Source organism: Cucumis melo, chromosome 7 (genome assembly GCF_025177605.1).
Source record: "Cucumis melo cultivar AY chromosome 7, USDA_Cmelo_AY_1.0, whole genome shotgun sequence".
Taxonomy (NCBI): domain Eukaryota; kingdom Viridiplantae; phylum Streptophyta; class Magnoliopsida; order Cucurbitales; family Cucurbitaceae; genus Cucumis; species Cucumis melo.
In genome coordinates this window covers 25,808,861-25,834,170 of record NC_066863.1, presented here as the reverse complement: position 1 = coordinate 25,834,170, position 25,310 = coordinate 25,808,861, and the positions used below count along the sequence as shown (strand labels likewise).

The 25,310-nt window shown below is 32.3% G+C and overlaps 4 protein-coding genes across 14 annotated transcripts; 1 reads left to right on the top strand and 3 right to left on the bottom strand.

Annotated features, from left to right (window-relative positions):
- The first annotated feature begins 1,110 nt into the window (after positions 1-1,110).
- LOC103494398 (transcription factor TGA1) lies at positions 1,111-7,317 on the top strand. 4 transcript variants are annotated; one of them, XM_008455539.3, is made up of 9 exons: positions 1,111-1,642; positions 2,829-3,011; positions 3,162-3,236; positions 4,089-4,148; positions 4,267-4,344; positions 4,474-4,537; positions 5,609-5,880; positions 6,374-6,601; positions 6,885-7,317. In XM_008455539.3, the coding sequence occupies exons 2-9, from the start codon at positions 2,853-2,855 to the stop codon at positions 7,035-7,037; spliced, it is 1,089 nt and encodes a 362-aa protein (XP_008453761.1). In that variant the 5' UTR covers positions 1,111-1,642; positions 2,829-2,852; the 3' UTR covers positions 7,038-7,317. The 4 variants fall into 4 exon arrangements, with proteins under 4 accessions (XP_008453761.1, XP_050943158.1, XP_050943157.1 ...); XM_051087201.1 differs by having other exon boundaries at positions 1,284-1,642; positions 6,903-7,317; XM_051087200.1 differs by having other exon boundaries at positions 1,285-1,642; positions 6,918-7,317.
- A 1,741-nt stretch (positions 7,318-9,058) lies between these two features.
- Positions 9,059-13,020, bottom strand: LOC103494397 (alanine--glyoxylate aminotransferase 2 homolog 1, mitochondrial). Its single transcript, XM_008455537.3, has 9 exons — positions 12,648-13,020; positions 11,406-11,636; positions 10,968-11,138; positions 10,529-10,672; positions 10,259-10,438; positions 9,893-10,118; positions 9,604-9,717; positions 9,424-9,510; positions 9,059-9,285 (listed from the first exon to the last, which is right to left on the bottom strand). Exons 1-9 carry the CDS (start codon positions 12,915-12,917, stop codon positions 9,242-9,244), a joined length of 1,467 nt encoding a protein of 488 aa, XP_008453759.1. The 5' UTR covers positions 12,918-13,020; the 3' UTR covers positions 9,059-9,241.
- A 2,726-nt stretch (positions 13,021-15,746) lies between these two features.
- On the bottom strand, positions 15,747-18,509 carry LOC103494394 (transcription termination factor MTERF5, chloroplastic). Of its 8 annotated transcripts, none has more exons than XM_051087199.1 (2): positions 17,098-18,509; positions 15,747-16,099 (listed from the first exon to the last, which is right to left on the bottom strand). In XM_051087199.1, exon 1 carries the CDS (start codon positions 18,364-18,366, stop codon positions 17,173-17,175), a length of 1,194 nt encoding a protein of 397 aa, XP_050943156.1. In that variant the 5' UTR covers positions 18,367-18,509; the 3' UTR covers positions 15,747-16,099; positions 17,098-17,172. The 8 variants fall into 8 exon arrangements, with proteins under 8 accessions (XP_050943156.1, XP_050943155.1, XP_050943154.1 ...); XM_051087198.1 differs by having other exon boundaries at positions 15,747-16,106; positions 16,987-18,494; XM_051087197.1 differs by having other exon boundaries at positions 15,747-16,150; positions 17,098-18,490.
- Positions 18,510-19,356: 847 nt separating this feature from the next.
- LOC103494393 (somatic embryogenesis receptor kinase 2-like) lies at positions 19,357-23,760 on the bottom strand. The gene is made up of 11 exons (XM_008455527.2): positions 23,338-23,760; positions 22,622-22,754; positions 22,455-22,526; positions 22,188-22,331; positions 21,908-21,979; positions 21,743-21,814; positions 21,546-21,658; positions 20,908-21,039; positions 20,492-20,833; positions 19,940-20,334; positions 19,357-19,834 (listed from the first exon to the last, which is right to left on the bottom strand). The coding sequence occupies exons 1-11, from the start codon at positions 23,423-23,425 to the stop codon at positions 19,520-19,522; spliced, it is 1,878 nt and encodes a 625-aa protein (XP_008453749.1). The 5' UTR covers positions 23,426-23,760; the 3' UTR covers positions 19,357-19,519.
- Positions 23,761-25,310: the final 1,550 nt, after the last annotated feature.

Genomic DNA, 25,310 nt, shown 5'->3' with positions numbered 1-25,310 from the left:
TGTTTTATATAAGATATGTATGATATGGGAATATGAATTAATTAGATGTCTAATGTATATCTAAAAAGAAAGTAGAAAAGTGGGTTGAAATAAAAATAATTTTAACAATGTTTTTATAAGAATAATATAGGTAGCACTTGGGATGCCTCTTCATAAAAACACTACATGGCAACCATGGAAGTGGGAGATGCTATTTGGGAAATTGGTTGGCCCCAATCACCACATAGACATTCCCCAAATTCTTTCATCACTTTACAAAAAAAAATAATTGAATATATATGTGTATATATATATATATATATAGTTGGGGTCTCTGTTCCTCTTGAAACTAAGCATGTTGTTTCCCTTGGGATGATGAGTTATACTACAAATGGTAAACATTTAGAAATTTTTTTCATAGTTTCATGAAAAATTATTTTAAAAAATTTAAGGTGTGTTTCCTTAATATTTAATTTTTAAAAAAGTTATGTCGTTAAAACTACACTTAAAATTTTAAGCAAAAATTGCAAAAATTGCAAAAAAAAAAAAAACCTAGTTGCTTTTAACCGTTTCAATTATAAAAATGAGATTCTCATATTTACGGTAATTATACATGTATGATGTTAGATTAAATTTTTAAAATAAAAGTTGAAATGTATAATTACAATAATTATTGATTGAACCATTTTTCAAATACTTTTTTACTTGTAATTTGAGGAGAAATAAAAAAGAAAAAGAAAACAAAATCATGAATCCAATTCGAAAAACGCTTACATAGGTCATCAAAGAAAGAAGCACCATTTTAACTACCACAACAAAAAGACACAAAAAATTCTAAAAAAGAAGAAGGGATCCATGTAGAATTTCCATTCTATTGGTTATTTAATTTGAAACTTTGAAATAACCAAACAAATCTATTAACATCAATCAGATAAGGATAAGTTTTTATATTCATAAAATAATTAAATTTTTTTCCCTAATCAGAGACATTGATTATATCATCATCATCATCATCCTATATAACATGAAATAAAATAATAATAATAATAATAATAAGAGAGAAAGATTGGTGACTTTAATCACAACCATATATGGAAGGAAAAAAAACATGAAAAGAAAAAATGACATCACAAAATTAAAACCCAAAACTAATAATTTGCAAAGAGATCCCTATGCTTCAAAAAACCACAGCCATGAAATTCCAATCATATTTAGCCTTGACCCATTTCAAAACTAAGCCCACATTCCATTTTGAAATAAATAAATATTCATTTAAGAGAGAGAGAGAGAAGACAAAAAAAAAAAAAAAAAAAAAAAAAAAAACAACAATAAGAGAGAGAGAGAGAGAGAGAGAGAGAGAGAGAGAGAGAGAAGGGTAAAAAATGAAATAAACAGAGGGAGAGAGGAAGACAAAAAGGGCTGAAAAGAAAAGAAAAAATGGAAAGAGGGGCAAAGAAAATAGAAGTTTAATTTGATCAAAAAGAAGAAACCAACTGACTTTGAAGCCTCCTTTTCTTGCTCTCTTAGGGGATGTTTATGTTTGAGCCAACTAATTATTATATCCAAATTACACTCCTTTTTCCAATCCAATCTTCTTCTTCTTCTTCTTCTTCTTCTTCTTCTTCTTCTTCTACTTCTTCTTCTTCTTCTTCTTCTCTTCCAGGTTTGTTCTTCTATTCTTTCTCTTCTGTTGATCTACTATGACTGAATTTGAATCAACTAGTTCATCTTCTTCACTTTTCCATTGGGTTTTGATTACTTTTCGATCCAATTTATGTTTGATAGTTTTATGTATTGAGTTATATAGTTTTTGTAAGATTTGGATTATGGTTTTGAGTTTGAAGTTTCTGGGAAAGTCTTTTCCTTTGTTCTTTGAAGCGTTTGATGGTTAACTTTTTCCCACTTGTCCAAGAATATGTGAGGTTTTTCTTTCTTTTTTAATTTCTGAAAACATAATTAGTGCCAGCTTATTTTTATTGGTATATTTTATTGGACTTCGTTTTCATAACTTATAAATCATAATTATATCTCTTTTGTTTTTATTGTAATTAATTTCATCATATTATATGATTAATTTGTCTCTCCCACTCTTCTTCTTTTTCTATCTCCCAAAGTCTCAACTTTGAAATGCAAATTCAATTTGAAATGTTATTGTGTTTTGATTTGATGATTTTTTATTTGATTATGTAGTTATGGATGGTTTGATTGAGGTTTTAATTAAAATTTTCAAATTGTCTTTCTATAAAATTATCACTTTGTGTAATTATTTTAGTCTGTAACTTTCAAAACAAAGTACATGGCAATTATTGAGCTATATGTCTTTTAATTTCTATTTATTTTTTACAAATTCGAAAAATATTTCATAATTTTTCAAAAGATAATATTACAAGCCAAAAAATTTGAAAAAGTTGAAAAAAGAAAAACAAATATATCATCTTTGTGGACTATCACAATGCAATGATTGAAAGTTGAATTTTTAGTGAAATTTAAACAAATATAGCAAAAGGAAATAATTGAAAGCTACTTTGTTTAATTTTCAAAAACCAGAATTTGATTTGTTTTTTAAAGCATTATTAATTGAAAAAAATAATAAACAATGGGGAATTTCTTTTTTATTATTATTAATTTTAGAAATTATGTAAATTACAATTGAATTCTGCTAATTTAGATTTCAATTCCATCATTTATATATATATATATATATATATATACATATGTGTTAGTTAATTAATTGTAGCATTTCTATGTTTTGACTTTGTAATATAATATGAATTGATGAAAAACATAATTAGTATTATTGTCATAAAAATTTTGTTGATTAATGTTTGATATATTTGTTAATTAAACAGGGTTAGGTGTGAAGAAGAGAAAGGATGAACTCATCATCCACTAAATTTTACAATCCAGGAAGGATGGGATTGTATGAACCTATCCACCATATTGGAATGTGGGGTGAAACTTTTAGAACCAATGCCGATTTAGATCCCCCGTCCTCTTTTATCATCGAAACCGATCCCAAACTAGAAAATCAGGTAACTCTTTTGATAATGTTTTCGTTTCGTCTAAGAAAAAAACATGTTCGATATTTTCTCGTTTAGTTTGTTTGATAAAGTTTTTGTTTTATGGAATGAAATTGGAATCTATAATGTAACTAAACTTTGTTGTCTTTTAACTTTCTTTAGTCAGATGATGCTTCACTCGGTTCACTTGGAGATCCTCATGTATATGACCAAGATGACACTAAACGCATCGATAAGGTTCGATCAAAACATTTTACTTCATATAATTTAACTAAAAGAATATGATATTTTAGTTGAAGATAGAATGTTTTGATCAATCAAACCTTACATAGCTAATATATTTGTCTCGAGCAATCTAAACATTGTTTAAATAATTAAATATATATATCATGTCAAAGTGAGAATAGCTCCCGACATATAGATGGGTTACCGACCACGAGGTATATAGTTTAAATTTCCTAATTATCCGAATTGTGCTAATAAAGAATTAATTCAATTTATTATAGTGTATAGGTAGAAAAAAAGAAAATGAGAGTGTAGCATTAAAAATGAGATAAACATTACCGGTTGGATAACCATTATTTGACTTTTCAAAATTAAGGGTTGAAACACTATCTTTACATTATCGACTTTTATTTATATTCTCATAAGTTCGTCTCACAAAGTTTCGGTGAATTAACTTGTTTAAGAACTATTTGATTTGTTTTGTTTTCTTTATTTTAAAAATTTGTATTTGCTTTCTCTCAATTTCTTATAAAAAAAAATGATTAAATTTTTAACTAGGTGAAAACAAAAATACAAAAATCAAAATTTCCTTTTTGAAATTTAGGTTTAGTTGTGAAGAACGAGCGATTTAAAATTTTGAAAACAAAGAAGCATAGATTTTAAAAAAAAATTAACAAAAAAAAATCATTACCAAAAAAGGAATGCATAAATAATAAAATGTTATTTGAAGAAAAGAAAAGTAATGGGACATTTCAACTTTGTGGGAAAATACCGAACATAACTGATAAGTGAATTTTGAAGTTTTTCTTTTCTTCCCACCATGAAGAAGAAGAACAATTATACTGAAAACTCCATCAATTGCAGATTCAAAGAAGGCTGGCACAAAATCGGGAAGCAGCTCGCAAAAGTCGCCTACGGAAAAAGGTACCAACCAAAATTCAAAATTGTAACATTCAGTTGCAAAGTTTCAATTGCAATAATAAAAAATAAAAAAAACAGTGTTAATAGACTACTAATTCAAACCCCATTTGCAAAATTGTAGGCTTATATTAAGCAATTGGAAACAAGCCGCATAAAGCTCATTCAATTGGAGCAAGAACTTGAAAAGGCAAGACAACAAGTACGAACGATAATTCCTTCAAAATGATTCATTTTGTTTTAACCCTTCGTTCAACTTTTTACGGAACATTATGAATGGGTTTCATTTCTTTTCCTCTAATTTAATCTCTCGCCCTGTCTTTTTCTTCAGGGTCTTTTGGCTGGATCCCGATTTGATAATAACCAATCGGGTTTATCAGGAACCACAAATTCAGGTTGGTTTTCTGCTGGCCAATCGTTCTTTGTTTTTACCCTTTTCTTTTTTCTCAATGTCTTGTCAATAGCGTAGATCCTTTTATTGCTTGGTTTTGGTTGTTTGATAACTGAAAGATGGGAGTTGAAAGCTACGAGATGTGAAATTTGTTTGAGAGGTTCAATTTAGGGGAAGTAATTAGTGACTAAAATTTTTGCAGGTCAGTGTTTGTTGAATTGTCAACTAGGAATATAGAGTCCAAAGTCTTAACCCAACATGTGGGTCATCGTAAAATGTAAAGTTTAGGATGTCTCCGAACGTTTTTTGAGTCCTAGACGTAAAGTTATCCAACTTATAGATGTGTGGCTAAAGGCAGTCTCTCCCATTAAATGTGGTTTCCATGTTTCATCAACTGCTTTAACAAAAGGCATTTTGCTTCCTTTTTGCTTTATACTATTCATTTTTAAGATCAAGATTGACTGGTCTTCCTTACCACTTTTGATAATTTTCCTCAAGGATGACCTGTTTTATACGGCATCATGTCTTGTTTGACATAGACCTTCTTGTAGATGTATGGTATGATGAAAAAGATTTGGTAGCTTGAAATGCTAGGGATGTAGGATACCTTGGTTGTCAGAGTTTGAGTATTTTTGGATGCGTCCTCCAAAGTATTAAGTTGAAGTCTCCAAATTGGAAAAAATTTAGTCCGTTTGGAATGACTTTTTAAATGCTCTAAAACTACAACTTATTTTTCCCTAACATTTTTTTTAACAAGTTGTTGAGGGTTGAAAGGGAAGAGTTGTTAAGCTTTAATGCGAGGAGTGTGATCCAAATACCCCAGTTATGGAAACAAAAACATATCAAAAATGCTGGAGAATTTGTAAAGAGAAGAATATTTATGAATTTGTCTATTTCGCATACAACTCTTTTTGTCTATTTGTATACATCTGCAAATTCACTTCAGAAGCCTCATTGACTAAAGTTATGACCTATTTACCTAAATTTCTTACCAACTTTCTTCTTCTTACTTGCAATCTACCTTCATCTTTGTCGCTCTTATCTTCTGAATGTATCCTCACTGTTTGTTTTGTAGGCATCTTCGCATTTGAATCAGAGTATGAGCAATGGGTGGAAGAGCAGAACAGGCAGATTTGTGATCTGAGGACTGCTGTGCATGCTGATATTACTGATATCGAGCTTCGAATACTCGTGGAAAATGCAATGAGACATTACTTTAAATTTTTTCGCATGAAAGCTAAGGCTGCAAAAGCCGATGTCTCTTACATAATGTCAGGCATGTGGAAGACATCCGCCGAAAGACTTTTCTTATGGATAGGAGGATTTCGCCCTTCAGAACTTCTCAAGGTATGTTCTTATTAATGTGAGTGGCGAGTCATAGTAAAATGTTGACATTAAAAAAAGAGTTAATCTTCCAATCACACAAGACTTCAGATCTAGTTTGAATTGCAAACATTGGCTTAAAAAGACCTTAATTCACTATTGTACGTAGCTGGACCACCCCCTTTGGAAAAATGAAGATTAGAGCGTTAGATATACTCAGCATTCTTGTTTCTTTCATGTATTGCAGTGAAAATCTATGTTAGAGGCATAAATTTTTAGGTATTTTTTGAATGCTTCTTGACAATCATGGTCAAGTCCCACATTTTGACATTTTTTTATACTGTAGAAAGTCACTTGATTTCTATGTATATATTAGGTCCACAGTTCTCGACCTCCCCTTGATCCTACAATATTTGAAGTCAGAAAATTCAGAAAGCCTTTCGATAATCAAGAATGAGAGTACTAAGTGGATTTATGTGAAAGTTTGATGACATTCACAAAGTTATGTCATATGCAGGTTTTGATACCTCAGCTGGAGACATTAACCGAACAACAAATTTCGGAAACGGGCAGCCTTAGAAAATCGTGTCTACAGGCAGAAGATGCTCTTAGACAAGGTATGGAAAAACTACAACAAAATCTATTTGAGAGCGTTGTGGCTGGTCAGCTAGGTGAAGGAAGTTATCCCCTACAGATGACTGCTGCGATGGAGAGATTAGAAGCGCTCGTTAGCTTTGTGAATCAGGTAACATATTTCTTGGCTATGATGTGTTCTTTTATCAACTTTCTCCTAGGTCACTTTAACCTTCCATGTCCTAAGTCCAAACCATGTATGTTCGAACTTGATTATAATTTTACATAGATGTTTTTAGCGAGAATTATTTCAATATTTGAAAAGCGTTATGGCGCTAGGCTGAGCTCAAAACCCCACTACGTTGTATTTTATACATCTGGGAATAATTAGTCAGACTTGAGCATTTCATGAAACATCATCTACTATTTTTCTCTCTTTTCTAATGCCCAAATAGGCTGACCATCTACGACAGGAAACATTGCAACAGATGTACAAAATTCTAACGACTCGGCAATCTGCTCAAGGCCTTCTTACACTGGGGGAGTTTTTCCAACGACTCCGAGCATTGAGCTCACTTTGGGGTAATCGTCCTTGTGAGCCTGCATAGTTCATTATCAACATTTGTCAAGCTCAAAGTTGCTTCATGATTATCCTAAAAGGATATGCAGGCGTCGTGGGAATGTATTGGTATAAGATTTATAATCAAGGATGCAAAGCCATACCATTTTGCAAGTCCTACCACGCCCATTTGTAAATATTGAGAATCTTATCGAGAGAAAAAATTGTAAGTATGATTGATTTTTGAAATCTGTTGTATTGCCAAGTTGTCTTAAATATAATCTATTTAGTGTTAATATAATCAATCTTCAGGTTGAACATTTTTGTGATATGCAATTTTTTCTTCTGCTCAACTGATTACAAGAATGACATTTATAAATAACAGTGAATGGAGTAGTTAGTTTACTTTTGTTGATTCAAATTGGAACCTATCAACAAAGTTGTTTTTTTATCTTAATACAACCTAATTTTGAACTAAAATTAAAATACATTCCTATGCCCCTCAAGCTGTTCGTAAATGAGGATCACAATTGTTCAACTTGTGACAAAGAAGATACAAAAGATGTTTCTCTGAGGCCTTCGTAAAGATGTCTACAAATTGATCTTTAATTATTAGAAATACGACATGCAGCAATTATGTCGTTATGAACATCACTTTTTGTGCATTCATGAAAAACTAGATTTCAAGCAAAATATGTAATTAACTGACTATCAAAAGTACACTCATGACACTGGGATGATCCATTCCAAAGCCACTTGAATTCAAATGTAATGAAGTTATGGAGTGATACTTGGTCTTTGCTGACGAATAACGAGACTGATTTTTCTTTGTTTTCAAGAGTTAGCGAAACCACCAAATAAAGCAAATGAACTAGTAAAATAACAATGAGTTAAAGAACAACTTGTTTGATCTGAACCGCACTAATTTGAGTCTGATAATGAGATATTACAATTGATGTAAAGAAGGATTCCTTAACCCAAACAACTTTTATAATAAATGAAATCATATAATTTGGAGTACTTTAATGTTCTTGTCGCTATGTCTGCTTAAATTGAGTCAAAAAATGCAAGACATAAGTCAACTCAGGTTGCATAAAAGAAAAATATTAACATAAAGATGTTGATATTGTTCAACAGCTCCCAACAAAAAGTGCAAGTAGCCAATGCTAGGGGATGATTTTGTCCAAAAATCTTCCACGTGAAACAATTATACAAATATTTCTTAACGATAGAAGAGATATTACCCAAAAAACATCAAAATATACTAGAAAATTAAACTAAGTTTGTCTCTAATCCAGATAATTCTGATTACATCCAGATTTCTTCTAAGAACAACCAACTTAGGAAATCATAACATTTCAAAATTCAAGGAACAACCAACTTAGAAAACCATAAACATTTCAAAGCTCGAAGTAAGTCGCATCATGCACAGACTTCTTGAGACGACACGCACTATCCATTTCCCTTTTACAGTCGTGAGTTTATTTAGTTTAAAGGCACATACACAAAAACTAGTTGATTTCTTTTTTACAAAGCTAAAACGAGAGAGCAAGAATTGACTTAACAAGACATGCATCTTGGATCATAATAAAAGACAAAAATACCCCTACGTAATGTGTCATAAAATATGAAGATTACATCAATTATTAAATAAAACATAAACAATAACTTGATCAATTCATATCACTCTTCCTTGTGCATTCTAGGAATTATCCACAAATAATATAGTTCAACACTGTTTATCGACCCGACTCAATGTTGGTTTTGAATAGCACATAAAGAAGGTGTAAACCAAACAAAATAGTTAGTATCATCAATTAGGTTGAGACATTGATATTAAATTGCACTATAAAATGTGTAATGTTCAAGCATTAGATCACTGGCAAGGACACAACAGCCCTACATTGGGGTATTTGGTACATCTAAAAATCTACAAAATCAGCAGTTACGTGACCAGTTATTGAGACATCAAAATCTACAACTTCACATTGAACTCAAAAACCAAAACTGTGATTAAAAAATAATAATAACAAAAGTAGAAATTAGAAAGGGAAAATTAGTGGCTGGATGTACAACGAAACTACATTTTATTCTTAGAAGTTTCAAAGTCATTGTACAATAAAACTTCTAACATTGATGAACAATAGAACAATTGACAAACTCATACACACAAGAACTACATTTTGTTTTAAGTTACATACAAAAGAAAAAACACTGAATCTGACTTCTTTACCTTATTAAAGCTTTTAAGTTTTACAGCTTTGAAATGGAATAGTCCAAAGCATCGACAAGAAAATCTGCAGATGAGGTAAAAAAGGAGTATTAATAATAATAACATATATTTCCTTTCAGAAAGTTCAAAATTTTTAATTTTCAAAACAGATAGAGCATAATGTAGCTTTCATTTGTTTCAATGAGAAATTTACAAAAGATACCTGCATCATCTTTGGTGAAACACATGGGAGGTTTTATTCGAAATACATTGCCATGCAGACCCCCTTTCCCGACGAGAACGCCCAGTTCTTCAATCAAGATGAAACGAGTCGTTATTACAACAGCCCTTTGTTACTTTCAGTTTAACATTAATTTCTTTGGAAATCAGTGAATTCTTGTACCTCTTAGTTTCTCGAACAATACTGCGGTTTCAGTCTTTGCTGGGGTTTTTTCCTTCCGGTCGGTTACGAGTTCTACACCTACCATTAATCCCCTTCCTCGTACATCTCCTATGACTGGAAAAAATACATTCATCAAATGACAGGGTGTGGTTCACAATAGCAGCAGGTTGAAACGAATTTAATTATTTCTAATGTTGTTCCAAAGGTTTGAAAAATGTCGTCGTTGGAATTATTAGAACGAAGTGGAATACTTAAAAAGGTAAAAGTCTTTAAGTCCACGAGAAATTACTTTCATATTTTTCCTGGAGAGCTCTCAATCTCTCCAGTAAGTGCGAACCAACATCAGCACAATGTGCTTGACGCCTCTCTTTGTCAATAACTCTTAGAACTGCAAGTCCCCCAGCGGAACAAACTGGGTTCCCTCCAAAAGTATTGAACTGAATTTTTTGAGCCATTGTGCTCGCTATTTCAGGCGTTGTCACCACTGCTCCCAATGGTAAACCATTTCCAATACCCTGAAATGTGGAATAATTAAAACTGCTGGGGGGAAATTTTCAAGGTATGAACAATAAGGACAATGAGCTGCAGTGGTTTTCAACTAGCACAAGAGTAAACACATTTTGCTGAAGGTCGAGAATCCTGACAGGAATATTACCTTTGCCATGGTTACTATATCGGGAATCACACCCTGTGTTTCAAAGCCCCAATAATGGCTTCCTGTTCGACCAAAGCCAGTTTGAACCTCATCAGCAATGCAAACCCCACCAGCATTGCGAACAATATCATAAACACGTTTCAAATATCCAGGTGCTAATTCAACAGCTCCTCCAACTCCCTGAGATAACAACCGAAAAAACCATACATATTTTCAATTTTACATAGAATGTGCCTACCATGTTCGATTTCAGACGTCAGGAAAACACACCTGAATTGTTTCAGCTATAAATCCAGCAACTTTTCCTGAAGTACCATAATCAATATGATCTTGGACATCTTTGACATAACCACTAGCATCTGACCCAAAGACACCACGATATGGATCAGGATTCACAACGTGATGAATTTCGCCCTGCAAGCACAAGAATTTTGCATATGAATCAAAATGCTTGGATCAAATTGTGCAGCTTCCCACTAAAACCAGCAACAGATTATGTGTTCACACAGAGTAAATTGCATGTGAAAGTTCCATCTTGCTTTTACAAATAGCAGTTGCATCGAGTGGATATTTCTACTTCAAGTAGCTACTTGAAATGTGTTAATAGTATTGCTAAAATGTTTCATTCAAATTAAAAAATGCTGCAAGCTTAGATAAGACTAGTAGAAAACAAGAAGGCAACGTAAGTTCTATCTCTAACATACAAAACCTGAGGTATTGGGTACTTCCATGTGTTCAAAGCCGTCAATCCAATTGTGTTGGAACTTCCTCCATGGTATGCATTTCTCAGTGCAATCATACCGAGATTACCACTGTACAGGCGGGCCATAAGCATGGCTAATTCATTTGCTTCTGTCCCAGAGTTTACAAAATATACAACCTGCATAACAAAGTCAAAAACGCAGAAGTTTAAAGCAATACAGAAGTAGGATATTCTTTAAAAAGGTAAGAAGGAGAATCAAGAAGTGATGAAATAGCAATCGAACCACAAAGTTGAGAAACAAAAGATCCACCAGTTCTAGGAATCGAAATACAGACAAGTTCAACAATTTCCACGTAGCCTAACATGTACTTCATGCTTTGCTTCATTATCATTCATCAACTGCTAAAATATATTAATATTGTGTAATAATTCAAAAAAAAACACCTTCAAATTTCCAGGCATTTTTTCTGCCAATGCTTCAGCAAAATCAGCTATCGCATGGTGTAGGTATATGGTTGTAGCATGCTGTAAAAGTTTATTTTGCTCATTGACTGCAGCCAAAACATCAGGATGGCAATGCCCACAAGATACAGTAACTATTCCAGCAAAAGCATCAAGGTAGCGCCTTCCATTCTCATCAAACAAATACTGCATTTTTCCTTCTACAATGTTGAGCTGTAAATTAAGAGAGTAAATCAAACAGATCAGTTTCTGAAGAATGTGTGGAAATATGAATTTAAAAGGGAATCCATCAAATACAACAAAAAAGAAAAAAGGCCAGGGTGGGTAGATTTCTAATAAAGTCCACCAAAAGTTTCACCAGTTACACATAATCTTTCAATCCGAAAAACTTATGAGCGCGAAAATACAGAGAGAAAACTTTAAAATTCATCCTTTTTATAAACTTTTCTAATCTAAGATATAGGTCTGCACTGCCCCGAAAAGATCAAACCTTGATCAAATGTTTCTGACAGTGGATATGTAACAACTTAAATCAAAGTACCAACATAGGAAAGCAATAACCATAGAAGTTACTAGTGCAAGAATAGTTTCAACTTTCAAGGGTGAAAAGCTGTATAGAGTAATGATTGAAGTGAAACTTGACTTAATTCAAGGTCTCAAAGAGTGGATCACATTTACTAAGCTATACCCGGCGTTTTTTAAAGGCACTATAAAGCGAAGTAATCTTCTGATTAATCGCAAGGCGCATAAAAAAACGTGGACTCTTTTCATGTCTATATATAAAAGTACTACGTAAAGTTGAGAACATATAGATAAAAGTAGAAATATGAAAAAACGACCCCCAAACACAAGAAGAAGAACTCCAGTATGCATAAACCATTTTTCGCTCCCAATAAATTCGACATGCACAAACCAAGATCAATTTAATGATGTGTGTTCAAACAAAAACCAAACAGCCAAGCGTATCCCATGACACAGTGACTAAGATCAACAAATCTGCAGTAGCAACGAAAAAAAGAGCAGAAAAACCAAGCAAAATCCTACTTAATTGCAAACAAAATGTTCGGGCTGATCATTTCAGTACTTCTTCCATAAATCACAATCTGTTCAAAGAAATGAACCGACCCAATTTCACAATCAATCTTCAACACAAAACCACAGCAAAATCAACAATGCAGAAAACTGAATCAAACAAGGAGATCAAGTCGAAATCAGAGAGATTACTGGCTTCTGGTAGTAGTGGAAAAGCGAAGGACCTAAAAACTTCTTCCGCTTCTGAAAAATTTCATCGGCGAGAGGTCCTTTGTAAGGCTTCGGCTCATAATCAAACGAGGGAAGAACAGGTTTGGGATCGGCGGCATCCGTGGCAGCAGAAGAAGAAGGAATTGAAGAGAAAGAAGCGCAAAAGGGTAGCCTGGAAAAGCCATGGAGCGCCTTCGACTTCGAGTTCGCCACACGGAGGGCCTTCTTCAAAATTTGTGTTTGAAACGCCATGGACGATCACTCAAAGCTCCAAAATGAAAGAGAGCTTCTGGGTTTCGACAAAGATGGCGGCTTTGTCAGCTAAAACTTTTATCAATTTTGCGAATTTGGCAAAGAGTCAATCAAGAGGGTGAGTATATGAGAAATTCCAAGAATCTGCTGACGTGGATATTTATTTTTTAATTCACGTTGATGACTAGATGCTGACATATGATGTTTCTAATGGACTATAATCAAAGGGATTGTGATTGTTCCAATAATGGAAAAGATAATAATGTTCGAATTTGTGGGTTCCCACTTTTATGATTTAGTTGAAGATTTAAATTTTATTTTGATTGTATTTTCGTTTGTGCGTTGTCATTTCTTATGCTTTTAAAAACGTCTATTTTAGTCTTTAAATTTTCTATAAAAAGCATATTTTGATTTGTATTGTTAAGATTCTATATAATAATAGGTGTCTTCTATATTTTGATAACTAAATTGCTTAATAAGATAGTTGTTCTTAATAATGTTTGGTTTTAAAGTCTAATTAAACGTTAGACGGTAAATTGATGTTTTATTGTATATTTTAATTAAAGGTTGAATGGTAAATTGATGTTTTATCGAAAAATTCAAAAAGTTATTGTAATCAAAATATTGATCTTCACCATTATCATTTTCAACTCATATGCTAGATGATAGATACATTTCATCCACGTACAAATTTTTTAGTGCATCAAGTTTGACATATTTTGTGATTCATTCGGGTGCATTTTTTCTATTCCTCTCAACTTTTTCTTCTTTTATCGGGTTTTGTGTTTCGTTGTGTATATATGTATTGCATTTATTTTATTTTTCTAGTTTAGTTTATCTTGTCATAGATGTTAATTAAGGTTTTTTGATTACTTATCAATTTAATTAATATGATAAATTTAAAGTCTAATCATCCAAATATAAATGTCACATCATTAAAGAGTTGTATTTTAACTTTAGGGACCAAAGTAAGCTTTTCTTCAAAAGTTTGGGAACAAAAAAAAAAACTTTTAAAAGTTTATGGACCAAAATAAAACCAAATACAAAGTTTCAAGACCAAAATAAGATTTTAATCTTAGTTAAAATGACATGTGTTGAGAATTGTTAACGGACAATCGTAAATATGAAAATTAAAGTATTAGCATATATTGCAATATTTTTTTTAAAAAAAAATACAAATATAATAAATTCTATCAACAATACACTTCTATCATTAATATAGCTTCATGGTCCATAATAATAGATCATATCATTGGCAGACTATCATAGACAAATCATTACAATTACTTTTGTGATAACCACAAATTATGATCATTTATGATTATTATCTCTAAAATTACTACTTATTACACTTACCATACGAGTTTACCTTTAAAAGATATTTATTTTGATACGTTTAATTTTTATTTAAAATATTATAATAAGTGGCAACACATATCCTTATGAAAATTTGTTTATTCTTTTTTAGGATAACTACAAATTAGAATCTTTGAAAAACAGCAAAATGCAGCTAAACTAAGATTCCTATCTTAATCACTTTAAACAGAAAATTAAAATTGCACAAGCATTAATATTAAAGTTAATAGCAAATATAGCCTTTCAATTTTGAGTTAATTTGTATTTAATTTTTCCTTATCTAAGAAAAAGTTTGATGTAATAGATTCTTGTAAAGTTTTTAATGTTGTATGATACATAAGAAATTTATCTTCTTAGTCCTCAGGTTGAGGAGAACGTGTATCTTTCAAACCAAAATTATCTTTGTTTATATTGTTTTTTAAGAATAATGGAGATTGAGAAATTCGATCACTAGTTTTTTTTGGACATTAACATGCATATTTTATGTCAATTAAATCATGTTTGTTGGTCTTAATTGTTTAGTTTGTGAACTTTCAATACTTATCTCCATCTATTTACCCCTTTTTCCCTAACTTTATGCAAAATATATACAATGAAACTATTAATGAACTTTCAAAAAAGAAAAATATATTTTTAAATTATATTCTAAAAAGTAATGCTATGAAAGTTTCTTCTGCTTTTACACTTACATTTAGATTATGTTTATCAATTCGAAATCATAATTGATATGATCGAAATAAAATTTCATCGATAGACACTCACAAGCGTAATTGAATTGTTATTTATCACGTTCACTTAGAATTATAAATTTGTAGTATTTACTATTACCGTTATCGTCTATCATAATAATAGTAACAATAGGTCTCTGCAATTTTTAAAACACATTTGGATTGATCACCTTATTCTCATCAATCAATTTACATTTTCTTTTTATTATTGCACATTTAGGAGCAGCTCCATATGTCAAGGTAAACAACAACTAAACATATTCAAATAAGGCTTCTTTTAAGCAACCAATAATTTATTGGGTTGAGTGGGGATATAACATTTGACCCTAAATTAATTAAGGATATAGCAAGAGCTTAAAAAATTTGCCAATATGGCAAATTTTAACAACAAAGACGAAAATATCTTAAATTAATCAATTGTATATTGGTTTCTATCGCTGATAGAAACTATCGGTGATGACTACACAATAAAGTCTATCATTGATAAAAACTATATGTGATAGATTTATAGAGGATTACTTCATATTACTATTCACTTTTACTTTTATAGTCTTGAGAAAATTTGAATCATTCCTTCCATCAATTATCCCTTCTAGTTCCTTCAATTGTATATTGGTTTCTATCACTGATAGGGTGATGACTACAGAATAAAGTCTATTATTGATAGAAACTATATGTGATAAACTTTATAATGGATTACTTTGTATTACTACTTTACAATAAAATCACTTTTACTTTTATAGTCTTGAGAAAAAAATAGATTATTATTGAAAGGTTTGAGTCAAACAAATAGAAAGTATTTACTATACACACAAAATATAAATGTTCTATATGCTCAAGCTAAAAGATTATTATCAAAAACATAATGTCACGTCATTGTAAAAATGGTGGAAATCTGCAATTTCTACGATTGTGACCAGCACGATGACAATGGCTGCATCTTGAGTGACTTTTCTTCTGATAGTATTCTTTGTTTGTTTTCGTGGTCGTCCTGCTCGACACTTGAAAGTTGGTTGGAGGTAGTATGTTCATGTCAATCCCAACAGACTTCCAATTAGCATGGTTCCCAACCAGACGAACTGATCCAGTATCATCCCACTGTCCACTATGAAACACTACTATCAGAAGCTTAATCATAATTCTAAATTACTGCAGAATTAAAAAAAAAAAGTTATCATCCTAATATTAATAGAAGACAAGAAGATGAAATCATATCATCAATGTTTAAAAATAATAATTAAAGAAATATATAATTCTTTTAACATAAAAACATGAAATCAACCAAAAAAAACTCTACAAAGATTCAAAATGAAAATATTATTAAAATTAGATGAAACAATTAAAAGAAAAGTTTACAACGATTCAAACAAAAAAGCTAAAATAAGAGAAAACACCTAAAAAGAAAAATCAAATCTAAAATCTTTAAACAAATATTTGATTACATAACCGATCATTTACCGAAAATTTAAGAAAATCATAGAGAATAAGAGGACGTAAGAGAAAATCACAAAGAGAGAAATGATGGTAAAGATGAAGAAGGGAGAAAATCGTGGACAGAGAAATGATGGTAAGGATGGAGAAGGGAGAAAATCCTGAAAAATATATTGAAAAAAAGGAGAAAATTGTGGAGAATATATTGGAGAAGAGAAAACTGTGAAGAAGAGGAATGGCGGAGAAGGAGAAAATCTGCCAATTTTCTTTTTAAAAGGAGGCAATATTAGAATATATTTTTAAAAAATAAAAAATTTGCTATATTTATTTACAAATTGTTTAATAAATTCGCCAAAAAGTAATACATTATAAAATCACTAATTTATTACGTTTTAAGATCAAAGGAGACTTAGTTTAGTTTTATTCTTTTACTTTTAAGAGTGTCATTCTGATCCATACAATTTCCTTAACTAACTATTTAGGTTCTTTACTGTTATTTTTCACATTATTTTGAAAGAGAATTGCGATAACAAAAAATAAATAAAACTACTAACAAAATAGCTGTATTTTGTAATGGGAAGTTTTAAACCAAGTAAGTTCACCATAGTAGCACATATAATGTGGGATGAAATGGGAGAATCAAGCTCACTATGATGATCAAACACCTTCCAACCCGACCACTTGTTCTCAAGGTATTGACCAAATGTTAGATCAAATTAGCTCTAGTTCTTGCCCCATCTTCATGTTGCTAACTCCTCAGGCTGCAATGCACCAACAGAATTACCTCTAAAGGCCTCAAACAAATCGTCCATATTATCAGGAAACCTACGGACGTATATATCCAAGAAATCCTCATCAGACTTCCACAATGAATTGATCAATTTCGGGAGCTTCTTCGTTAGCCTCTTCGACTTCAGAACCTCTAAAACTCTATAACGAGGGAGCACCCTCTCATGCATTGCGTGCATCAAACAAGAAGGCTTACGAACAATCTCTGATTTGCTAACTTTTGCCTCATTCATGAAGAATTCTAGACCAACCTCAAGTTTATCAATGGAAGTCCTCATCAAAACAGGAGCCGAATTAAACATTCTCATACATTCTTTCTCAGTTATTCCAAAACTACATATCAGCTCCACTTTCTTCTTAAAGGTTGCATTACTTATGCTACTGATAGATAGAAGTCCATGAATAAACATTCGACTGTTGATAGAAAAACCAGCCTTTATAGCCATTGAAACAAAATCTTTCAATCGAGATTCACGCGTAATAAGAAGTGCAGGTTGTCGCTTCAGTAACATAGGGAGTTGATAATCAACAACCCCACAACTTCGTAAGTAACTGATATTTACAGACAACACTTTATCCGGGGAGCGCATAAGTATACCAGAACATCGCCGCAAAACTGTCGGGAGACCGGCATTACACTTATCCTTGGCCAAAACATTCTTAAGAATCTCGATATTGGGCATCAATGTCTTTTCCAAACTGCAAGATAAAACTTTAGAATTCTTGGAAATGAACTTACTCAAATGTGAACCAACTAAGCCAAGATTCTGGAAGAACTCTATCTTTGGCTTCAGTGTTTTCTCAATGCTGGTAAACGCCAACTGGGGTGTGTTTCGAATCGCTGATTTAATTTGGGTGTCGGATAATCCGAGCTCTGAAAGATATTTGTAAACGGATCGAGGCTTTTCAGTTGATTTAAGGCCTCTACGGTTAGCCATAATCGACACCGCGCTGGCGGGGGAGAGTTGGAAGGTATCGATGAGGTATTGGAGAACGATTCCATTGGAATCAGAGGGTGGTTGGGTGTGGGAAGAAGAAGAAGAAGAAGAAGAAGAGAAGAAAGAAGAGAAGAAAGGATGAATTCGGAGGAAGGGAGGAGGATTAAGGCGAGAGGAAACAGAGAATGGTGGAGTCATAGCATACATTTAAGAGATCAAAATCATAGAAATTTTAGGGTTTCATAAGGCGGCGTTTCTGGAAAGCTCCCGTTTTTCTTCTCTCCGTCGCTTCCATCTCTCATCTTCACAGATTCAACTTTCCTAAAAGTTTAAATTACAAACTTAGCCCCATTTTGGTGTTTTTTCTTTTTTAGTTTTAAAAATAATTAACCTTCTTTGAAAAAATAATAATAAAGTGTTCTTTAAAATAATAATAATAATGAAGTGTTCTTTTAAGAAAAAAAAAATAAGCTTCTTTAATTTTCTTGTTTTGTCACTAAATTTTGAAAGCTAAAAATTAGTTTTTTAAAAATAGTCGATAGAAAAACAAAAATAGTTTTTAATTTGAATTTATTTTATTCAAGTGTTGAATATGTTTCAATATTGTCATAAAAGATTTATAGCAAAATCTCTAAGTTATTTATCAATTTAATTAATATAATAACTAATTTAGAATCTAATCATTCAAATATAGAAGTCATCTCATCAATCAACCAAATATCAAAGCTATATCATCAGTCATTCAAATACATAATTCACCTCATCATTTTGTTTAAGAGATAACGGAATCCTAAGGGCAAAGATCAAAATAACCAAACTCCATTTTTTTCTTAAAACTCAGTCATTATCTTGTAATTATAATTTTGTAACTTAACCAACATTTAAGAAAATTAAATTATAAATTTAATTCTTAAAAGAAGTTAGAATTTAGCTTTTACTATGGTGAAATTTTAAAAAATAATCTTTTATGTGTAGATAAAACCCTCCAAAATAATTCAAGGTTTCTGAAGTTAGATATATTTTATTCATGAGCGTTGAATATGCTTCTAAAATTTGAAAATGTCTTTGTAAGTTTCTTAGTTTTAATTTTGTGTCTATAGTTTGATACAAATCATCATTTTTTTTAATGCTTCAAAACTTTCAAGACTTAGTGAATACCTATAAATAACTGTAATGAAAGTGAATAAGAAAGAACAATTATGAAAATGCAGCTATGTATACATATATTGCTCTAACAAGGTGTTCATATACACAGGTTTTGTGAAGCAAAAAGTGAGCACTCTAAATAAAAGAAGAAGAAGAAAAAAGGAATGATGACATCTAGGACCAGATAATTCAAAACTTTCTATCAAACTGTAAGTTATCTAGGACCAGATAATTCAAAAGCACGAACGTTTTCAGTTGAATCAACCATCCATTCAGAAGTTTGAGAAGATGTCAATTCGGTTTCATGGTAAACTACCTCGACTCGCTGCCATTCCTCCCATCGCTCAGCCAAGCCATCTCCTTCAAGCATTCTGACCACATCAGACATTTTGGGTCGTTCCATAGGCAAGCTCTGTGTGCAGAGAAGTGCTACTTGGATTATTTGCTCAACTTCAATCTCATCATAGTTGTCCTTCAAATCAGGATCAACCAACATCTCCAACTTTTTCTCTTTCAAAAGGCCTTTGACCTGAAAAGTTCCCCAAGTTTGTAATCAAAAGGAGAGTTGTTAGGGAAAAACTGTTGAGAGCTAAAGTTAGTAGACTTTGCAAAAAGAAAAATCCTGAGTTTATACCCAATCAAGCAGCATGACATCTTCATCGTTTGCCAGTCGAGCAAGATCGAAAGCCCTTTGTCCGGTTATTAGCTCCAAAAGCATAATGCCATAACCAAAGACATCAGTCTTTTCAGATGATTTCCCAGTTGAGAGATACTCTGGAGCTATATGCCCAATTGTACCTCTTACTGCTGTTGTAACATGAGTATCCTTGTAGTCCATTAACTTTGCAAGACCAAAATCACCCACAACAGCCTCGAATTCCTCATCTAGTAGAATATTTGCAGCCTTCACATCACGATGGATGATTTTTGGATCACATCCATCATGTAAATAAGAAAGGCCCCTCGCAGAGCCTAATGCAACTTTCTTTCGAGTTGGCCAGTCAAGAGGAGCTTCGGATTGTGGACGTTCTATGAAAAATATTCTGGCTACATTATGAGTTTGTAATAAAAGGGGCTTTGCCCATTAACAAAGATATGGATAGAAATAGTTTTGATCTTGAGAAGTTATAGAAAACACTTGAGCTTGAAACTTTTAACATTTTCAAGGAAAAACAAGAAAATGTACCTCTTAAACATGATGCAACACTTCCGTTGGCCATATAAGGATAAACAAGGAGTCGTTCACTCGACGTTGTACAAAATCCATGTAGTCGAAGAAGATTTCGATGCACTGCCATGCTAATCATCTCTACTTCTGTTTGGAACTGTAACTCTCCACCTGGCGTACGCTCTTCTTTGAGCCTTTTTACTGCTACTAACGAGCCATCAGCCAAACGTCCCCTATAGACTTTACCGAATCCACCTCGACCAAGAATATTTTTGTTGCAGAAGTTATCTGTTGCAACTTGTAAGTCTCTCAGAGAAAACCGTTTCAGCTGCCCCAAGTTGATCTCTGAATCTTCTTCCGCTGCATAAACAATAGCCATGGTGACTTGCAAGCTAAAAAAAGGTAAAAGTGAATCTTTTGCAACAGACACAAACCAGGCACATCGAAGAATATATCTCGTGATCTCCTCCGATGCCAATAGACAAATATGATAGCCGGTGTAGCAAAAAGTAAAGCAGCACCTGCAGCAACTCCTCCAACAATTGCTCCATTGGGATTGTTTAATTCTGGAGAGAAACCAAACATATTTTTTTAAGCTTTCTCAAAGTCAAAGATACGTTAATGCCACAATGGAGAAGTTTCATTTTTCAACTGAAAACATGAAAAGGTTGAGTGTTTGTTTTAGTCTTAAAAGTTTTACTTTAGTTCCTTTAGTTTTGTTAAATCTTCCAAAATGTTTCTTTAGTTATTGAATGTTGCTAATTTCTCACAGATGCTAACTTAATGCATCTCTCTGCTATTCTAAAATAAATTCTACTTAAAAGGATCTGTTAATTATTAGTAGCAGAGACCTTTGAATGGTTTAACCAAACTATAGAAACTCATTTCTAAAATATGAATTAACATCACTTGTTAGGTTCAACAAACACAATATATATTTAAACCCAAGTGAAGTTACTTATGTCAATGATATGCACCAAATTGTGAGATGAAGTATTCCATTAAAACAAATTGTTGCAGTAGAGTACTAGAACAATTGCCTATTTCAATAATCTTTCTAACCAGATAATACCATGGGAAGAAACTGTTGACTGTGGAACAAATGGTGGCGGCGGAGAAAAGGGAGGATCCCCAGGACAGGGCTTCCCAGTTACCAAACCACATAGATCCAAGTTATTTGCAAAACTACAAACAGTATGATAGCAGTTAGTACCAGATCGGCTAACATCAATCCTGAAGAAACTTCATGTGTATTTATAAGCAAAATACCTTATGGGAGTAAATAGTGAAAATGAGCCATTATTTGGAACTTTTCCAGATAGAAGGTTGTTTGATAGATCCCTGTGAATGATGTTTAAACTACGTTATAGCCACTCTATTTCAACTTCTATTCTCACTTTCACTTCCAACAAAAAATACAGTGTAAGTACTTACAAGACTTGCAGGGTGGAAATATTTGTCAAGGAAATCGGTATCAAGCCAGATAGTTTGTTGTCGTTTAGCCGACTATCCATTCAAAGATATACCAAGAGAAAACACCCATAAGTTACATAAAGGGAAGAATGTGGATGGTTCAAAGATAATGCACAAACACACAATGAATGAAGTCAAGCCTCTAGGGAAGCATGTTCTCATTCAATAAAAGTAAAAGCACAAAAGATGTCAACTAACGTATCACAAAGAAGAGAAAACAAAGGATGAATAATGTTCATACAGGAAACGCAATTGTGTGAGCTTGCCAAACGTGTCTGGAATTGGGCCAGTTAAACCGTTCAAGTAAAGGTCTAGGCTCACCAAATTTTCTAGGTTCCCGAGATCATCTGGAATCTCTCCACTTATGTTGTTACCATAAAGCTCCCTGTAATCAATTAAAATCATTTAACTTAGAGAAGAACAATACATGCATGTAAAAGTCACCAATACAACTGCTTATGCTATAGGAATTCAAGTCCAAACAAGTTTACAGCAAACAATGACTTACAAGTATTGAAGACTTTTAAGTTGACCAAGCTGTGGTACTAATTTACCAGACAATCCAGCATTTCCAAGGTCACTGTAAAGAGTGCCGGAAGTTGTAAAATTTTGTATGACATTGACCAAAGTTTACATAGCCCAAGAACAAATGAATGAATAAATGATGTGCCTTACACTCTTATAATGTTATTTTCATTGTTGCAAGTGACATGAAACCAAGTGCAGGGATTAACAAGTGTAGGGTCCCAACTCTGCAGAACATTGTTTGGATCTTCCAAATTCAATCGAAATATATGCAGAACAGTAGCTGTTTAGAATAGAAAGAACACATTGTCAAATTCAACAGAAACTGAATAAGAGAAAAGAGATCACATCCACAGCTTTTTAGAATTCTATATTACAATAATGAGACAGAATATCACCGAATTCAACAATAAAATTCAAGCATACAAAATGAAAATGACAGTTGTATTTTGAAAGTTAGAACACAAGGCTCAATCACTGAATTTCTAAAGATATCAAAGTGTTACCTTAAAGTATGCTTCAAGTCTCAAACTATTTTAAACTATGGCAACCCATTAAGCTCTCAAAACCACCACTTAAATGAAAAAGAATTCTGTTCCAAAACATTTTTGTTTGTAGTCTGTGAGTGTTGGGTGAATTTATAGGCACCTCAACTGATCTCATAGGACAAACCACTTCACCCTGCAATATTTCTACGTCAAAAAAACGCCTAAGATAATAATTCCCCATTATCAAACTCATATGATTTGTTTACCGTGAGGCCAACCCATGGTCTCAGTTCCAAAACATTGATGATCTTTGATACACCCTTTTCATCTAGACAAGTACAACAAGCAACATCAGTAGGAAAAGGAAATGGGAATCACCTTCTACAGTTGCAGATACATTGGTACAAAATTGTCCGACAAAGATGAACCAGAGCAAAACCAAAGCCCCATATAGCCGTTTCTTCATATCTCCTCCCTCCAAAACGTGAGGCGATTTCACGAAACTTCACGACGCCGAGCCGCCACACCCACATTACAAAAAGAGTACCAAATCTGACCCAGTCCCCGGCGATGGAAAGAAACCGTCAAGAGAAGATGAAAGAGAAACAGAGACGAAGCATTAGACCACCATTGAAGAAGAAGAAAGAAGGTGGGGTTTTGAGGCTTTGTGATTGAGATGGAAGTAAATTTAGAAGAACCCAGAAAGGAAATGGGTTGGTGTTGTTTGTTCTTCCATTCTTTTTCATATGATTTTCGGTTCTTTGTGAACTGCTTTTTTGAGAAGTTCAAAGTGAAAGAGTGAGTGAGAGTGAGGAGTGGAAAAGGGAATTGCTTTTAGCAGGTGTGGGTTTTGATTTAGGTTAGTGGGACCCACGTGGCCAAGGCCACACACCCTCAAAGCAAAACATAACCAAAACTTTTGTTTCTTAGTCAACGGTGAGAGAACGCCAAGTGGAGCCCACTTTGCCACCTCGGATTCCGTTAAAAACTTCTATATAAGGCCAATACTTTTTTTTCTTTTTCTATAAAACTCTCAAAATTAAATTCAATCAAAATCGATTCTAAATAGAGATTAAAATTAACCAATTTTTAAAATGTATGAAATAAAATACTATTTTAACATTTTTTCTTTAACATGTCAAAGTGAAAAATTGAATGCTAGTCGGTAAATTTATGATCCTTTTAACATGAATATTGTATTACGTACCTCCATTATCAATATTTTAGTTTTTGGTACAAAATTTTTCAGAAAAAAATAATCATATTTTATCTCTTTTTTTACCTTAAATTGGGAGTGTATGTTGCAATTTTTACTATACAATCACATTTTCTGTCAAAATTACCGCAACCCTTAACAAAAATTTAAAATAATAATGACTAAAATTGATCAAGTTTACCAAGTTGATGGTGAATTATGTGAATTATCACGTTATACAAGTTTACCATTTCATGGTCCAAAAATTGAATTAAAAGAAAAAACTATTATAAAAGTCAAAAAAGAATGAAAAAGAAAAAGAAAAAATAATCATTACCAAAGGGCATAATAGCTTCTTTATTTAGGATTGCAGCACTATTCATGGATTTTTACAAAATCATAAAGTAATTTGAATTTTTTTTTCCTCTCTTTTTTGTTAAGGAAAAAAAAGCAAATAAAGTGAGCGAAGGACTTTTAGGGGTTGGTAGGGCCCAAAGAGTGAGAAGAAAATAAAAAAAAAAGCAAAATAAATAAAACAAGAAGCATGCGTTGAAATGTTTGACCAATAATCCTTCTAATTTGTTATTATTACATGGTATTAAATTTTCCTCCAAATATCAACAATTTCATTAACATTTTCACATTTATTTATATGGATTCTAACAAGTATATGAGACATTAGCAATAAATTTGTCTCTCGTATAAATATAATATAAATAATAAACTATTCTACTTGTAAGCTCGGAATCTTGATAATTTAAACTTTGATTGCTACGATAGTTTTTAGTTGTTTTATTCATAGAATAAGAGTATGTATTTTTATATTTCCTAAATTTTTAATAATCAATTCACTTCTTTTATGAATCTAATTAGTAGGCATATTATTTAGGTAGATTTGCAAATTAAAAATATATTTGGATTTGGTGTGAAAAAGAAAAGAAAATTAAAATTTGAGAGATAGTGATGATGAATCTCCAATGATGACCACCTCCTTAATTATTGGGTCCCATCCCATGTAATCATGGGACAATTTCTAGTGCTTTGGCTCCACTTCCTTCATATCTTCACGCCTAACCTCTTATCTAATCACTCCTTTTCATTATTATCATTTTTTTTTCTCTCTTCAAAATTTAGTGGATGCCTATATATCTATACT

Excerpts from the sequence above, each read along its gene's own strand:
- LOC103494398 (XM_008455539.3), top strand. The coding sequence starts at position 2,853 with ATGAACTCATCATCCACTAAATTTTACAATCCAGGAAGGATGGGATTG. Across the intron at positions 5,881-6,373 it reads GCCCTTCAGAACTTCTCAAG|GTTTTGATACCTCAGCTGGA; the intron begins GTATGTTCTTAT and ends TGTCATATGCAG. Across the intron at positions 6,602-6,884 it reads TCGTTAGCTTTGTGAATCAG|GCTGACCATCTACGACAGGA; the intron begins GTAACATATTTC and ends ATGCCCAAATAG.
- LOC103494397 (XM_008455537.3), bottom strand. The coding sequence starts at position 12,917 with ATGGCGTTTCAAACACAAATTTTGAAGAAGGCCCTCCGTGTGGCGAAC. Across the intron at positions 11,637-12,647 it reads TCCACTACTACCAGAAGCCA|CTCAACATTGTAGAAGGAAA; the intron begins GTAATCTCTCTG and ends CTTAATTTACAG. Across the intron at positions 10,673-10,967 it reads GGAAGTACCCAATACCTCAG|GGCGAAATTCATCACGTTGT; the intron begins GTTTTGTATGTT and ends TTGTGCTTGCAG.
- LOC103494394 (XM_051087199.1), bottom strand. The coding sequence starts at position 18,366 with ATGTATGCTATGACTCCACCATTCTCTGTTTCCTCTCGCCTTAATCCT.
- LOC103494393 (XM_008455527.2), bottom strand. The coding sequence starts at position 23,425 with ATGAAGAAACGGCTATATGGGGCTTTGGTTTTGCTCTGGTTCATCTTT. Across the intron at positions 22,332-22,454 it reads CTTAAAAGTCTTCAATACTT|GGAGCTTTATGGTAACAACA; the intron begins GTAAGTCATTGT and ends AATTGATTACAG. Across the intron at positions 20,335-20,491 it reads TGTTGCATCATGTTTAAGAG|AACGTCCACAATCCGAAGCT; the intron begins GTACATTTTCTT and ends TATTTTTCATAG.